The following is a 16,789-nucleotide window of genomic DNA, read 5'->3' as shown; positions in this document are numbered from 1 at the left end:
GCGTGTCCATAAAACAATCATATGCAGTATCAGCGTCACCTGCTTCATAAACATTTCTCCAGTCTGTAACAATTAGTTTTAACTAGACCGTACTTGGGCTGCGACTGATGACGTTTCACGAGATCACATGGATGCAAGAACGGACAAGAAGGCATAGTGACACTTCTGAACATCCGGGCATTTCTAATATTTCCCCAAAGCAGCTCAATGCAAATACTTCCTTTACATGGTGAAAACAAACGGCAGATTGTATTGCTTTTGCATGTGACTATCATACAAACCATATAGTAGTCAAAGGACATCACATTTTAAAATCAAAATAAATAAACCAAAGTCCAATGCTTTTCAACGGACGGAGAGAGTCATTTCACTGAGTTGCAGAAATTTTATTAGAAGTAGAGATAAAGAAGATATATTAAAAAAAAAATACTCTCTCTCTACACACATACACACATATACATCTTTGTTGTTTTTATTTCCATTTTTTGAATCTCGTTCAGTGAATCAGTTGAAAAAAATATCAATACCTAAATGGATATTTAATAAATTAATAAATGTTATTTATTTTAGTGAACACGTTATTCCTGAAATCCAGCATGAATCCACGAAACTGCTGGGATAAGAATAATCCTGATTTTTACGATCAAAATTATCAATTTTACTAAAGAAAAATGAAAAATTGAAAAGATAAACTGAAGGTTTGATCCAGATTAAAACCAATTTTGTAATACATGAATAATGTAGTAATTGATTTCAGAATCTGTATTTGGTTATGAACAACACATTTTCAAGAACCATTATCCAAAATGTGTTCAGATAACAGGGACCGGTGTTAAAACTATGCCAAACAAACCATGCGAATGAGTCGTTGCGGCGCCCCCTGGTGGGATACGAATGAAGGTTCATCACCATTACTAATGATTTAATAAAACACATACACACGTGTTAAATGTAGGCTATGCATACAATACAAAAAATACTATAATTTCACAAGTTAATCAACAATTATTTAGTCACATAAATTGATTTATGAAAAACGGGTTAAGTATTGCAACAAATCGTACAGGACGCGTGATACTGTAAATGCCGGATTTTAAAAAAATAACACGAGCCGGACTTTGCCCTTCCCTGGTCGAACTCAAGATCTAGCAGTATGCGCTTGAAAATTTGCGTTAAAAATGTCTTGAAGTGAGCAATCGTGGCGCCTTATTTTGAAAGAGGAAGCACTACTATTATCATCGCGCTTACGGCTAGCTTACAAAAAATAAGCTGCTTGCGGAAGCAACACAAACAAACTGGTGTGATTCACGGGAGGTGAGTGGGAATTCAAATCCTTTTCCTCCGAAACGAACGACATGCCTGGTGTCGCCAGTGAGAAACAACGAACAGTAGCTTTACGAAGATAGCCAGTCAGCTAGTGTTTTCTGGGTCAAATAGCTTTTATTAGGCGTTCGCGGAGCAGCGGCCGGTGGCCACGGCTGCTAAATTAGCTCGAAGCTAACCGATTTGGACGCGCGACAAAACGCAGCGCTTTTCAAGCCGGAAGTTCATTGTCCACCGTCCTTCCAAAACCGTGCTGCGTCGAGGACAGGTCGAGCAGGTAGGAGGCGGAGCACCCAGTATCCCCGCAGCGAGAAAGAGGCTTCTTCGTGTACGTGAGAAAGCTTTTAAAAAACTTAAAATCCAATATGCCAACATGTTTCGTAGACAATAATTACCATTTGGCTACCGTACGCGCTTTCGTTTTTCAATGCTACAGGCATCAGGCATTTATTTCTCTTTTACAGTCTACTTATGTTGGTGACATAACCACGTGACAGTTTACACGCGTACGTACGCACACGCCCACGCACACGTTTGTGTACACGTATATGCACAAACCACTTTCGCATTCGACGTATGAGCGCACCCAACCTTCCGGTGCGGGGAGACTTTAGCGGAGCGAACTGTTGATGTACGCCTAAATCTTTAATCCACTGAAAAAGAACAGGAGTCGCTCCTTGCTTTAACATTATGTCTAGCAGAATTTTTAAACTACTAATTAGATCACCTAGAGCCGTAATTTTAATGGTTTGAGCTCTGGTAAAGATGTCATTGCTTAAAATTATTATTACACGTAAATACAAGCCGCTTGAGTAGCTACTATAAAGCTATTTTGTTTATTATTATTTATTTAAATGTAAATATAGTGTAAATGTGGAACCTATCATCTAATTGTTCATTTTCTTTTTTCTTTTTCTTTTTTATTTGAACGATACGTTATTGGATAATAATATATATGTTATTGTGCTTCCTACTCCTTTTGAACATGTAAATTATGACATTGATTATTTTCTTTCTTCAAATTTTTATTTTAACTTCAACTTATATTTTGCGATGTGCTAATATGTTCAATAAATCAACCAGCCAACAACAACAACTCTCTGGTCTGTAGCCTCCTCTTCGTCGACGGGATCCGACGATCTCTGCCTCGTCAATATTTTGAAGCAGATGTAATGCGTCTACTGTTTTTTATTTAATTTTTTATGTCAGCCTATGGTGACATTTCTCTTAATTCCTTGCTGAAAAGTGGTTGTTTTGGAAATCCGACAGCGTTTTCAGCGGTGCAAGAATGACTCATATCAATATTTTCATGTTTTTTAATACAATAAAATGGCAGCATATGAATAATGTACACACAGGCACATGAAAAGTCAAAACGCCAGAAAGGCAGAAACATTAGATAATTTCGTAAACAGAGTAACAACACATCAAAGTTTAAGCTTTCAAATACAGCTCTGTTGTTAACAAACGGCGCCCCTGTGTGGTTGGCAACTACTGTTATCCTTTTGAATGTTAACAAGTTACAACAAACTGTCTCCGGTAAGTTATAACCTGTCTATGTGGGCACACAGCAGTGATCACTCGGCATACTGTCATCTCTCCTCTTCTCCGATGCCTTGACAAATGTACGCAGCAACCATACTCATAAAAAAAGAAATGATGAAAAAATACTCCAAAACGAGGTCGAGGTTCTCTGAAGGAAAACAAATGGCGACGGCATTACCGAAAAAGGCGGTGCGTTATGAGATTTTCCCGGAAATACGTCACGGCTATTTGTGCATAGAGTCCATTCTAAATGCATTGACCTGACCTAATTAGTTGCTACTCATATTGCCCTGTATGGTTTGTCCCAAGTAGGAGGAGCAACAGCGATACCATGTGGATGTCACATGAATGAAAGGGATGAGGCGTGATCAACAAGGGAGCAGCTTGAGGAGAGAGCCGCTGCACAGTGTACGTTCCTCTGTGGGGGTCCTCTGTTTGCTGTAAAGCAGCCCCTGTAGCCCCTTGCCCTGATCATATGCGATGAATAGTACCACTCCGTCCCCCACCATTAATGGAGACGTGGCGGTCGGCTATGTGTTGGTGCCATTCTTTCTCATCACCATCATTGGAATAGCTGTAGCAGTGGTAAGTTGGTGGATGCCTTGCAGTACAAACATTGTTTTATACCAGCGGTTGTCAAAGTCAGACCCACATAAAGCATACAACACTACATCTAATTACCACAATCATGGCCAACATTTTAAATCCAAAACGATCCAGGGATTTTAGTCCTAAAATGTATATTAACTCATTCACTGCCATTGACGGCTATAGACGTAAAAAAAAAAATCATTGTAACTATTTCTATTAGTTAAAAAAATTTTTTTTAACTTTTGTTAACAAGAGTATGAAAACCTAGAAAAAAAAACTATTGTACATTTTGAACAGATATAAAATTGGTGATTAATCGTGACTTAACTAGTGAAGTCATGCGATTAATTACAATTCCTAATATTAATTGCCTGACGCCCCTAATTTTTAATAATCTTTTATTTTTTTAATCTTTTTATTTGAAAAAAGAATAAAAGATTATTTAAAATTAGGGCGTTAGGTGATTAAAATGTTTTTGTTGTAATTAATCACATGACTTTACAAGTTAGTAGTTAACTCACGAGTAATCACAAATTTTATATCTGTTCTAAATGTACAATAAAATAATCTAGGTTTTCTTACTCTTGTTAACAAAAGTAGAAATAAAGGTTAAACTAATAGAAATAGTTCAAATTAATTTATGGCAGTGAATGAGTTAAATATTGTAAACCCCTGCAACATTACACTGAGTTTAAATGTAGGGAAAACCTTAAATAATGGCTCAATGAAATGTAATGCTTATTAAAATTCTTAATGCTTAAAAACAAACTTAATGTAAGTGTATTGAACTTTAAAGTTAAATTCACCTGAACTGTAGGCAAGTATTTTTTCATGTTCTATGGCAATGGTTTAATGAGAATTTATATTTCTGTCTTCTGTTTCAGATCTTGTACATTCGTAAAAAACAGAGGTAAAGATGTATTTTCCTGTTTAAAGAGGACCTGCTGGCTCTGATTTATCTCCTTTAAATTTATGTTTTGCTTTATGTTGTTTTGCCAGACTTGACAGACTCCGCCATCAGTTGTTACCAATCTATTCATATGACCCCTCCGAGGAGGTGAATGAAGCTGAGCAAGAGATGCTGTGGCGAGATGAGGACACCAAAGTAAGGCACACTTTTGTTTTCACTGAAAACTTGTGGGTTATGTTATTTTGTAATATATTTTTTCAAATTGGGCACTGGTACAAATACTTTTTTGTATAGTTTCTTTTTTTTAATCTGTGGTTTTCCTTGATTGTGTCATACACTCTGATGCGGCCAGGCCGTTACTCTTGGTTTCTCACAACTTAGTTCCTCTAATGTGTAGGGAAACAGCTGCAACAAGTTGAGAGAAGAATATGCAAAGAATGTTTTAGTTGCAAGAACAAGATCCAATTTTGTTCAATTTTATGAGCACATAATTGTGACTTAAACTTGAATTTTGTATGCTCTAGGGATGTGCTAGGACTGTTACCATCTTGTGGTAACACTGTTTAGAGGTGAGGTGCACCATGGGCTGCTACTACGAACCAGTCAATCGCAGTGTACATAAGGACAACCAACAATTCACATTCACAAAATATACAGTAAAGTTTAAGTTTCACTGACCCGGAAATGCATGTTTTTGGCATGTGGAAGGAAGTTCCTGGAGAAAATCCACACCAGCATGGGAAGCACATGCAAATCCCATGTCGGAACTGAGGTTTAGAAACCAGAACCTCTCGACCATAAGCAAAGGCAGATGTGCTACTGCTACACCATACTGCCAAGAACGTTGAGCTAAATTAGCTGTTTGATTTTGGTGTCAACAAAATGGCTGTCACAGCCATTTTGTTATTTACATAAACTAATCACAAATCACAGCCATAGGTTTCATTGTGGCGCCAAATATTTTTTTATTGTATATTTGTGAAATTATTGGTCTACAGTACGTTGATTGTGAATTAGTCTCTTGTATCCGCATATCATCTTTGCAAAACAAACAACATAAACTCATCGCCATGATATCAGCGAGTCACAACAGTCGCATGTCGGTGACGACATTTTCATCCTTTGCCCTGATTGGTCGAAACAAAAGTTAGGTAGACGTGCACACGATTCTGCTTCGTCCAATCAGCTCGGAGTATTTTACAGAATGTCCCGCCTTTAGCAAATCAACACAGAGCAGTCCCAGACTGATATTGTGGAGAACTCTCTCGAGTGAAGCACAAATCAATCTGGCTATTGCCAGGCTATGTCAATGATGGTTTTCTACACAGCCGTCAAGTCAGCAGTCTTCCCCGATTCTGAAGCCTACTAAACCAGACTACCATTAAAGGCTGAGGAAAACCTCTGCAGTTGTTCAAATTGATATGAACTAGTTGACAAGACTGGGAAACACAAGCCTACAATGTAGAATATTCTATATTCTAATTTTGTAAAACACAGGATTTAAAAAAAATAATAATAATAATTGGTGTCTTTCTGCCAAAATCATCAAATTTAAAATAAATAAAGGCTTGAGATCATTTACTTTGTGTGCTGAACTAATGTAACATGCAAGTTTCACTTGTTCAAACAATTCATTGAAATGATTGGACTTTTCGAGAGCCCCTATCCAGACGGTTTTCCATGTTTCCCTCCTGCAGCACAGCTGAATCTAACGATCAGCTAATCAGCAAGCTTTGCAGAAGCCTGATAACGATCCTGATCATGAATCAGGTGTGTTAGTGGAGAGAAACATGGAAAACGGGCTGGATAGGGGCTCTCGAGGACCGAACTTGTGCACCCCTGTTCTCATGATATGAGCAGCACCTGTAGATGGCAGTGTTTACTCCACATAAGATAAACAGAAAAACATAGCCATTCTTGTTTGCACTGAATTAAAGTGCTGCGTTAAATTAAAATCCTTGTCAACTGAATATATGTCCTTAATTTGACACATGACATAGACGAGAATGTTGTTAACAACTGTGCCAGAACTTTAATGCTAAAAAATATATATATATATATATATATATAATGAGTCTTCAAAATCATGAAAAAGCAAGCCGTTGTCTTCTGTCTTCAACGCTGTGGGCGTGTCCACTGAATGAGTTGCTGTTGAGTGAAGGCCGAGTTCTGAAAACCATCACCGACTTCACAGGGTCTCTCTCCTCTTTTTTATTTTTTAGGTTGTTCAAGGTTGGGCAAGAAGTTATCAACAGCGACGCCCTCTTCTGACCAAAGATGCTTGAAGAATCCTAACGATCGCCAAAGAATACCTGCACTGACTACAAACATTGTCTTTTTTTTTTTTATGTCTCCCCCAATCTTAAAGTACAACAAGCAAGGTTATGGTCATATGTTTAAGCACACGTTCAAACTTGGATATATTTAATGTAAAGTATTTATTCACAAGCGTTCACTGAATGTCAGTGTTCATATTCTTCTCCAGAACATATCAGTTGACTTTGTTCACGTGGCGCTCACACGTCTATCTGGCTAGCGGAGCATTACTGAACATTCTGAAGTGTGTCACTGTGGGCTGCAGTTTTTGCAGCACGTTTGGAAAAACACCATCACACATTACAACAAGAAGTTAAAAATGATACTCGTTGTGAATAAGTGAGCTGTTAATGAATGTATATTTGATGCGAGTTTCAGGTTCTTTTTACTCAAGGAATGTCTGGGCTCAGTTTTGTTTTCATTTACACACAACGTCATGACAAGCTCGGATCTGGATCTTTGTGTGATTTTTGCCAAATCCTGTGAGTCGCGTGGAAGGCATGAAAACCTCAAATAGGATGCAGTGTTCTTCTGAATGACTCCTGCTCCAAAAATGTCCTGTGCACAAGACATGGCACCAGCACACATCCACCTCCAGCTGGAGAGGAATGCCATCCTTCTGACTGTACTCAAATGATAGACCCGCCTACTTTATTGCCCTCAACTGTTTGAAGCCACTGTGGACTGTTATTAGCTTGGTAGTGGGGATGCAGCACATGGAATTCAAACAGTTCAAGTTATGCCTCGTGATCAAGAAAGCAAATGTGTGTTTTCAGGTTATTTGGTTGACGTGATGTTGCAGTTTGCGTTCGTTGAGGCTCAAAATGTCCTCCAATTATTCCACTGAATTCCACTTGAACCTGAATGGACAACTACTGATGTAAATGTGTCTGCACTGTTATGAAGAAGCTTTACTTTGCAGATGTTATTTAAGTTTACTGAAGGAGACGTTTCTGTCAAAGTATTGCCCCCCCCCCCCCCCCCCCTGTCGAAATAAGACTTTGACATTGTCCCTGCATATACACTGGTGGAGTGCTGACAGAAAATATTTTAATTAAATATGAAACTTCTGTGTTCTTCATAAATGTAGAATTGCATTGAGGGAAGTAATCCTCAAACACCTCAAGAATATCCACTGATTTGACCTCTAACCCAATCATCCCAACCAACTTCTGGCCAAATATTTAAAAGTGAGATTCCTGCTTGAACAGACAAATGTTTCCAGATTGTCTGGTAGGTTTTGGTTCTTTATTGAACATATAAACACAAAGAAAACACATTACAAGTCTAAAATATAAATTGGAGTAAAAAAGAAAATAGTTGTTTAAAAGAGGTAGGAGGAAGTTAAAAACGTATCCAGTCCTGCCCATTATTCGTTTTATGTTAATAAAATAAGGTAATGTATTTTAACAAAAGGAAATGTATTAACCTTATCATATATACAAGTGCACTTTAATATAGGCACATTTGCCAGCGACATATGCACACGAAATCAACAGACACCACAATACATCTATAAATCACATCCTCATACTCACATATACAATTTTCATTACACTCATACCGATACATCCAAAGAAATTACAGCATATTTACATTTTTAACAGCTCCTGACTAATATTTTTTTTTTGAACTTTGCTTGTAAACTATTTTTTTTAATTCAGCAAGTGACTGACATATTTTCAGGTCAGTTCCAAAATCATCCCACAAATTAACACCTTTTACAGAAACACCTTTGCTTAATATTTGTTCTTGCTTTAATTTTTTTGTAGACACTTGTACCCCTTATTTTATGACTAATTTCAAACAGCTTCTGAGTACTGTGGCAGAGTAGATTGTTCTATGCTTTATACATTATTTGTGCTATTTTAAATTCAACTAAGTCGTAGAATTTCATTGCTTTTGATTTCATAAATAGTGAATGAGTTGGCTCTGTATATTTTGATCGATTTATAATTCTTGTCGCTCTTTTTTGCAGTTTGAAAACATGATCGGCATTTGTTTCATATGCGTTTCCCCAGATTTCCAGTTAAATGATAATTTGTTTAAGTCAAACCAGTTTTTTTAATGTGTTCAATTCATTCTCCACAGTAGTCAGAAGCTGCTTCGGGTGCTCTCCTGAACAGTAGAGTTGTGTCATCGGCGAATAAGACACTTTTGAATATTTTTGAGACACAACAGATATCATTTATATACAATATAAATAATTTGGGGCCTAGCACAGACCCTTGGGGGACTCCATGAGTAATCTTCAAGTGTTTTGATTGTATATTGTTTAACTGTAAGTACTGATATCTATTATCCAAATAACTTTTCATCCATTTATAGGCCAAACCTCTTATGCCATATCTTTCTAATTTATTCATTAGTATAGAATGATCTATAGTATCAAATGCTTTTTTTAAATCTATAAAAAATTCCAACAGTAATTTTTTCATTATCGATGTTAGTAGATATTGCTTCTATGAGTTCCATGACTGCCATTGAGGTGAACAGTTTTTCTCTAAACCCATATTGATTTTCACTTAATTAAAAGTTTATGTTTTTCAATAAAATTGTCCAGTCTACATGAAAATAATTTTTCTAGAATTTTTTAGAACTGTGGCAGCAGTGACATTGATCTATAATTTGTGACTATATATATGTCTTTCTCCATTTTTATGAATAGGAATAACTTTTGTCATTTTCATTTTTGATGGAAATATACCGGCTTAAAATAACTAATTACATATATATGTGAAAAGTTGCACAACATATTCTATAATACTTTTTACTGTCATATATATTTATTTATATATTTTTAATATTTTATTTTAACATTTAATACTTCTGTATCATTAACAGCATTAAGCCACACAGTGGATGGATTTTTTTATATGCTTATTTCATGTTTGTTTCTTGGCTGAAGGATTTCTTTTGCTAAATTGCTGCCAACATTAACAAAATACTCATAAAAATTATTAGCTATGTCTGAAATTGTTTCAGTAATATTTTTTATCTTTTATTTAGAAAAATCTGGATAATCTTTTTTTGTTGTTGCCATTTTTAATTACATGATTTAGCATTTCCATATTTCTTGTGTGTTGCTTTTATTCTGCTCTAGTAATGCATGGTAATGATCTTTCTTACTTGTTCGTTTAATATTCACTAGTTTTTTTTGTAGGTCTTGTACTTTACTTCAGCTTCCCTTGCTGTAGGCAAGTCAGATATTTGGCTTTCAGGTGTATTTTCAGGATCAACCTAAAATGTATTAATTATTACAGGTGAGCTTAATTTGACCGTTAACATTTTGAATGGATGTTCAATGTTTCAGTATGTTTTGCACAACTTACGGTTTTCTAACAGCACAGTAAAATTCACATCCCCCACCCCCCCTATGGAAAAAATGTTCTATAGCCCTTCCAGTCTCTATAAAATAAAATAAAATAAAATCCTTGTCAAAATTCAGTTGATCAATTGTCATGTCAACAAATGACAAAAGAGACAGAAAATTATCTTTATTGACCATTTCATCTCATACAAATTGTAGGGCACCATAGAAAATATATACATTGTACATTTATATACGGTGTCCATTAAAAAGAATGATCCCATCCTCAACAGTTTACAGTATATAAATGAACAAATGTAGATGTCAGTTTGTGATGTGAATCCGATTTTGATGGACAAAATAACCACTTCATGGCAAAAAAGCAGGGAAAGTGTCCAACCGTTAAATGTTTCAGTGCACCAGAAGAAAAATAAAAACCTGCTAAACTACCACAGTCAGCGAAGACAATTGTCAAGCTGACAAGTCTCCCTGGCTTGCTTCTCACGCGCACACACATACACACCAGCCAATCTGCAAGCTTAAGTTGTGAGCAAGCTGAGGCTTCAGGTATATTTATAAAAAAAAAAAAAAAAAAGTCTGACTTGTGCCAGAGTACACAGTAACACAAAAACAGTTAAATGCAATGATTATAAGCTGTTGAATGAGGTACAAAGGTCCAGGCATTGTGTTGTCACTTTGCAGTTTTCCGGGTTTATAACTGACGTAGCAGCTGAGGTGTGTGGAAGAACTGTCAATCGGACACTTGAACGTTCTTTTTTTTTTTTTGTAGCAGAAAGCAAAACATCTTGAAAAAGGCTCATCACAACTAAATAAGGTTATGGGAATCACACTAGGCGAATAAGTGGGTGTTAGGTGGCATGAAGGGAAGAAAAAAAAAAAAAGCAGCCCTGTCAGGAGTACCAACTCTCAGTTTTATTAAACTGCTTATGGCTGTACAGTTTGTCTTTTAGTTGACAGGGCTCATGCAATAACTGTAAAAAACTCCCTGAAGAAACGACACGGATGCTCTCAATCTGAAACCTTACACTTTAAAATTGACAAAACTTGAAAAGAAGCAGCACACGCGATGTTAAATGGTATGAAACGGGAAAGTAACAACAACAAACACTAGAAGTCTCCTCCGCTACACACCAATGACAGAGGAGGCCATTTGATAAGCTAAAACCTAAAATGTCCTACATGAGGGGACGCGTTCTACTTGTGAGAAGAGACACCAGGAAGGGGCGGAGGCAGGTGTATATTATAGACCACCAGTGACCTAGTCTCATCCTACACAATGAAGCTCAATTCCATCTAGCGTACAATGCGAAGGATAGGTAAACCACATCACACTAACACGAGTATTGGTAAAAATCACCTTTGTTGTGTACAAAACAGAGAAACTACAAGCCCTACTATCTCGGACGCAGGAATAATCAATAAGTAACACAGAGTAAATAGAAAAGAAAAAGGAAGAAAAAAAAAAAGACTACGAAACATCTTTCAGCAGAAAAGAAAATACGCTAGGCCCCTAGAAGCCCACCTTCTCCAGTATAAAAGACTTGTGATATCATGACAGAGAAAAGGGATGTCTGCTGTCATGTGATACCCCTTGCGATGCGGAAATGAAGCTTCATGACCCACTTGCGACCTTTTTCCTTTTACTCCTCTAGATGGTGCTCTTGGTTTAAAGATGCGGTAGAAATTTGACCCATTTCCATTGCGCTAGCATTTATCGTTAAATCAAGAGCACTATCCAGAAAAGAAAAATAATATATAGATCACAAGAGGTTCATGAAGCTTCATTTTCCTCATCACTACTTTGCGCAAGGTCCAGCGTTTTATCCAGTGCTGTTGCATGAGAAATCTGCTGTTAGCCCTCGTTTGAGCTGAGGGCCCTGTCAAGAACAGTGGTCATGAAAGTGGCACTGGTGTTGGAGATACAGTCCAGTTATAGTTAACAGTAAGTCAGTATGTTGAGTGAGGTAGCATTCGTTGTGTATTACTGGTCCTCATCCTCTTCCTCTTCTTCTTCCTGCTCCGAAGACTCCTGGGATACCTTCTCTTCCTTTTCCTACAATGACATGGAGGAAAAACTCAGTCTGTGCCCAACAGAAATGCTGACTCAAGTCACAACACGTTTTTTTTCTTAGGCTTGAAAGAGGATCAATGTTATCCTAAATTATGACAAACCACTGTGGCATGAAGACGGCCATGGGGAGGGGTCAGTGACTCAGCATGGTGGACTGATGAGTCACATTGAGGCATCCGGCTTCCTTCACTCACTCCCAAATGGCTGTGTTCATTCATAAAAATAAGTGGCGGGGTAACTACGGGTCATTGCTCCATGTGACTAATGTGGTCCAGGCGGCAGTCCGAGAACACCCACAACTATTTGTGCACGGAACACATTTTTACTACGAAACCACATCATCTTCCTTTCTACTTTTATATAGCTACAGCAAAACAGAAAAGCTTGAATGGTGGTTTATCAAAAATAAACTATAAATAAGTGCAGAATTTTTGATTAGGGGAAAAGCTAAACTACATTTTTATAGAATAATCAAAAATGACAACAAATTTGGGAACTTGTATGAACAAGCGTAATGAGACCTGTCGCTTTTATAATTGCCCAATCTCAATGTTGGGTTGGTAACCACATAGAGGGTGTGACCGACCTTTAACCTCTTTCGCCATATCAAGTCGGAAAGTCAACATTTAGTTTGCTGCCATTATAGATCACCCAGCCTAATTCAATACAAGCAGCAGAGTCAAAGTCAAATACTTTGAGTAAAAACTGACCAATTTTGCAGGATTTTGCCACGCATGTGTGAAAAAATTTTGTGCCCTGAAATCACCATACCAGTTCTAATTCAGATAGGACAGAAAGATTCTTACCTTCTTGGGTCTTCCTCTACGTTTTGCACCAGGAGCAGGTTCTGCTGCCTTGGCCTTGGGGCGAAAAAAGAAAAGAAAAGAAAAGTGATTACATACAGTGCTGTGCAAAAGTTTTGTTTCATTGCCTTCATGCCAAATGTATCAGCCGCATATGGTTCACAATAACAAAATGCCATGTAAAGGGATGCTGTTTTTTTTTTTTTTGGGTGCTTCATGTTCTATATGTTCCAAATGCTAAATAATTTGTTATACTCCTGGCTGCCTGCAGGTGGCAGCAGAGCCTGTTCAAACAGATATGGACAAGGGGCACTGGGTTCATTGGCTATTATCTGGAAGGCCAACAGGAACTGCACACAGGGCACTCCAGTTCGCTGGCCACCTGGTCCGAGGCTCAGAGACAGCTGGTGGAAGCGAGCATAGACATAAACCCTCGGCCACTTGGCCTTCCTCGCTAACCCTATATCACAAACGCGCGCACGAGTGTTTGCCTTCCCTCACACGTACAGTAGCAGTGAGGACAATGCACATGGGGGAGTTAGAGGGTTCAGGGCGAGGGAGAAAATCAGCTGTTGCTATGGAGACAACAGGCTGAGAAGAACTAGGACTGTGTGCGGGGTGGGGTGGTGGGGTGGTGGGTTGTTTGGCGTCAGTGTGGAAACACTATTGCAGCCTTTGCATGACACGCTGCAGGATGCGGCAGGACAGGAAGTACACTGCGAGCCTCACTGTACTTCCTGGAAAGACAACTGTACAGTAGGAAAGCCATACATGACAATTTTTGACAGGAGGGAAACAGTCACAGCAACTTCCCACAAGGAAATGCAGGACATAATTGACAGGGGTTAGAATTAGCTAAAATCGTAATTCAAGGGTTGATAGGCCTTAAAGAGCAACTCAACACCAAATCAACTTTTTTTTCCTGCATGTCCTGGTCATTATTTTGACATTTAAGTGCATGCTTGTTGAAAGCGTGAATTTGCAACAAAAACCGTCTGTGTGGCTGCACAGACTACCGACGTCAGCTGACATAATCGCTCCTTAGCGAGTTGCGAACAGCTTTATATCAATTTTCAGGTTAGCGATTTATTAGCATGGCATTTAGTTAGTTTATTTAGCGTAGCTTATCAGCATAGAAATTATTTAGATCGTAGTTTTCACTGCTGCTGTCAATCACAGCCAGGCCACGCCCAACCCCCCCCCCCCCTCGCAAGCCCAATGGTCCTTAGGCAACGCCTCCTTTGAGCACCATTTTCAAATGTTAGTGAGGGTTGGAGCAAGACTCTGGTTGTGGGGGTGAGTTGCCGTTTAAGCTCCAAGTAGCCATGAAGTCAATCTTTTGCTGCATGAAGACACCATGGACTTACTTTGCCCTTGCTGGCGGCCTTGGTTCCGGTGCCCTTGGGTCGTCCTCTGGCCCTCTTTGGAGTCGGGGATCCGCTGGCCTCCTGAGTATCACGATCCTGATGTTAACAAAACAAAATGGAAAGGAAGAGTGAGTGATAAATGTGTTGCACACAATTTACTCAAAACGAAGACACACCTAAACATTCCTGCACTGCAAAATGTGCCAATGGGTGGAATTGTGCAACCACTACATTTAAAAAAATCTCCTTCAACTTCACTCATATTGTTGTGACAACCCACACTTGTTACGCAAAATCATCTCCGATTGGATTCTAGTTTGTTTACTACTGCAGCTTTTAGCCACAAAGCAATTCAATACACTGTGCCATATGAGCCACTTGCAACCTTGCCATGCAGCCATTGCATAAGGATTGGAGATGGGGTCTGGGAGGGTTAAAACCGGTTTTGGGGGTGCTGGGTTACAGGTTCTCGACAAACACAGGAAGTCCGCTGATGGGGGTGTCTACACCTCTCATTAATGATAGCTGAAGCAAACATACAAATTGGGTCTCTTACTACTACTATACAGTATAGTGGCACAGTGGTGGGTCACAGTTGAACAAATAGGACTATATTACCAGAACTGATGAGTCATGCATACTTGATGCACCTTTCACAAAAAGTTTATTTTCGCCCCCTTACCTGAGGAAGCTTGCGCGGCCTTCCACGCCCCCTCTTCTCTGCAGTCTCCTTAGGTGCCACTGTCCCCTTGTCACTCATGTTTACAATTCACACCTAGGAAATAAAACCACACCTGGTCAGAGTCGCTTGCAAGACAACGCGCTGGCTGAGCTCACTTAAATGGGGGTGGGGGATGGGTCATGGAGGAGGGGTGAGGGGAGGCTAGGCGGGGCACAAAAAAAGGCGCAAAGCCACGACGCAGCTCTTAAATCAACGCGTCCATGTGGCTCTATTTCGGGCTGGTGCGCGCTCCAAAGCGAAGCCCACGCCGCCTCGCGGATAGTCGAACCGGTTAGCACGGTGCAGCCGTGAGCCGCAGGCCTCACCGTTGCATTCAAGTAGCGACCGCATCCCGGGGCCTATGCATGCATGCATGCATACATGCACCCCACTTGGCTCACACATGCACATAATAGCCGAGTGAATCTCTGTGTGTGGTTTTGCTGCCGTATCCTTATTATATTGACGCGCAAATGTAAAGAATAAATCAATAAAGAAGTACAAATGTGGCCGAGATGGGCTACTAGCGAGGTGCGTCGTGTTTTGCGGCGAGCCCACAGCAACAATAGAGGCTTCTCATTGAAAGCATGTCTCCTTCGTCTCACTGGAGCTCGAGCGATTTCACGTATTCGCAAATGGTTGCGAGGGTGCATAGTTCCATGCAAAATGCGCACTCACCTCTGCCGCTCAAGTTTAACCTCCAGCCTGAATCACACAGCGAAATATCCCTTATACCCTTTAAGCCCGGTGCTTATGCCCGGTTAAAGAGCCCTGCACCGACCTACAAAGCGTCGCGTTGAGTCGACACACAAACACACAGCCCGCCCCCTTTAAATCCAAGCTCATGCAGCATTTAAAGCAACTCGGCATTGAGGAAGCGGTTTTTTCTCTTTCTTTCAGATACGACGCGTTTTTCTTACCAGCAGGTTAAGCGGTTTATTCATTCCAACGTGGTCCTAAAAATAGCATGTGCGTCTCCTCTCCACCAGATAAAGAAAAAGGCGCCAGTCAGGAGGAGTTTGGGGGCAATATAAAGAGCCGCCCTCATGGGAGGAGGAGGACTGGGGGCGGAGATATGATAAGTGGGCCACCAACGGCACTGGACAGGCTCAACCCCCACTTTATGTCTCGCCCCCTTTGACTCGGCCACACAATAAAATACATGTGCACAACTTGCAGCATGCACACTGCAACAACTGTTGAACATTCAATACAAAGGAGGGGAGTGTCAAACAAAATGCAAAATCATGCGCTTGCTTATTTTACATCGCCTTCAAACCCTTTACAGTGACAGAGGAAAATCCTCAAATCTTTATCTTATAAATTAAAAGAGGAGATTGGAATTTTGTTAACAAATCATGGACTGATATTTAGAGGGGCTGAGAAAATAATTTCTTTATATATTTTCAGAATATCAACTACAAATAACACTTTTGTTTTCGCTCCCATTTTTTGTGACTTAGACTAAGATCTCAAACTTTTTCTACTACACAAAAGGCCATTTCACTCAAATATTATTCACAAATGTGTTTAAATGTCTATTAGTGAAAATGTTTCCTCTTGAGATCATTCTTCCCATCTCACAGGAGGTGTGGCATATGAAAATGCTAATTAGACAGCATGATTATGGCACAGGTATGTCTTAGGCTGGCTTTGTTCAGTGTACAAATCATGTTTCAGTCACCAGCCTTGGTTGTCGTTTTTCTTCTTCTTTTGGATTCATTTGCATGCAATTCATTCAAATAAGATCAATTGAATGTACCTTTACATTTCTTTTCTTTCTCAAAAACCTATGAAAACCTCCTCAATTA

General features: G+C 39.2%; 2 protein-coding genes across 7 annotated transcripts; one reads left to right on the top strand and one right to left on the bottom strand.

Annotated features, from left to right (window-relative positions):
* The first annotated feature begins 1,179 nt into the window (after nucleotides 1–1,179).
* Nucleotides 1,180–7,056, top strand: smim29 (small integral membrane protein 29). Of its 5 annotated transcripts, none has more exons than XM_086068849.1 (5): nucleotides 1,180–1,314; nucleotides 3,181–3,453; nucleotides 4,344–4,369; nucleotides 4,459–4,564; nucleotides 6,592–7,056. In XM_086068849.1, exons 2-5 carry the CDS (start codon nucleotides 3,349–3,351, stop codon nucleotides 6,652–6,654), a joined length of 300 nt encoding a protein of 99 aa, XP_085924975.1. In that variant the 5' UTR covers nucleotides 1,180–1,314; nucleotides 3,181–3,348; the 3' UTR covers nucleotides 6,655–7,056. The 5 variants fall into 5 exon arrangements, with proteins under 5 accessions (XP_085924975.1, XP_085924976.1, XP_085924979.1 ...); XM_086068850.1 differs by having other exon boundaries at nucleotides 1,251–1,314; nucleotides 3,178–3,453; XM_086068853.1 differs by lacking the exon at nucleotides 1,180–1,314 and adding an exon at nucleotides 1,323–1,600.
* A 3,111-nt stretch (nucleotides 7,057–10,167) lies between these two features.
* Nucleotides 10,168–16,058, bottom strand: hmga1a (high mobility group AT-hook 1a). 2 transcript variants are annotated; one of them, XM_086068846.1, is made up of 5 exons: nucleotides 15,899–16,058; nucleotides 14,940–15,032; nucleotides 14,258–14,353; nucleotides 12,894–12,947; nucleotides 10,168–12,069 (listed from the first exon to the last, which is right to left on the bottom strand). In XM_086068846.1, exons 2-5 carry the CDS (start codon nucleotides 15,015–15,017, stop codon nucleotides 11,998–12,000), a joined length of 300 nt encoding a protein of 99 aa, XP_085924972.1. In that variant the 5' UTR covers nucleotides 15,018–15,032; nucleotides 15,899–16,058; the 3' UTR covers nucleotides 10,168–11,997. The 2 variants fall into 2 exon arrangements, with proteins under 2 accessions (XP_085924972.1, XP_085924974.1); XM_086068848.1 differs by lacking the exon at nucleotides 15,899–16,058 and adding an exon at nucleotides 15,657–15,817.
* Between the last annotated feature and the right edge of the window lie 731 nt (nucleotides 16,059–16,789).

This window comes from Leptonotus elevatus, chromosome 2 (assembly GCF_054856555.1).
Source record: "Leptonotus elevatus isolate MCC_2025b chromosome 2, RoL_Lele_1.0, whole genome shotgun sequence".
NCBI lineage: Eukaryota > Metazoa > Chordata > Actinopteri > Syngnathiformes > Syngnathidae > Leptonotus > Leptonotus elevatus.
The sequence above is the reverse complement of the archived record's forward strand: the minus strand, read 5'-3'. Positions and strand labels throughout refer to the sequence as shown.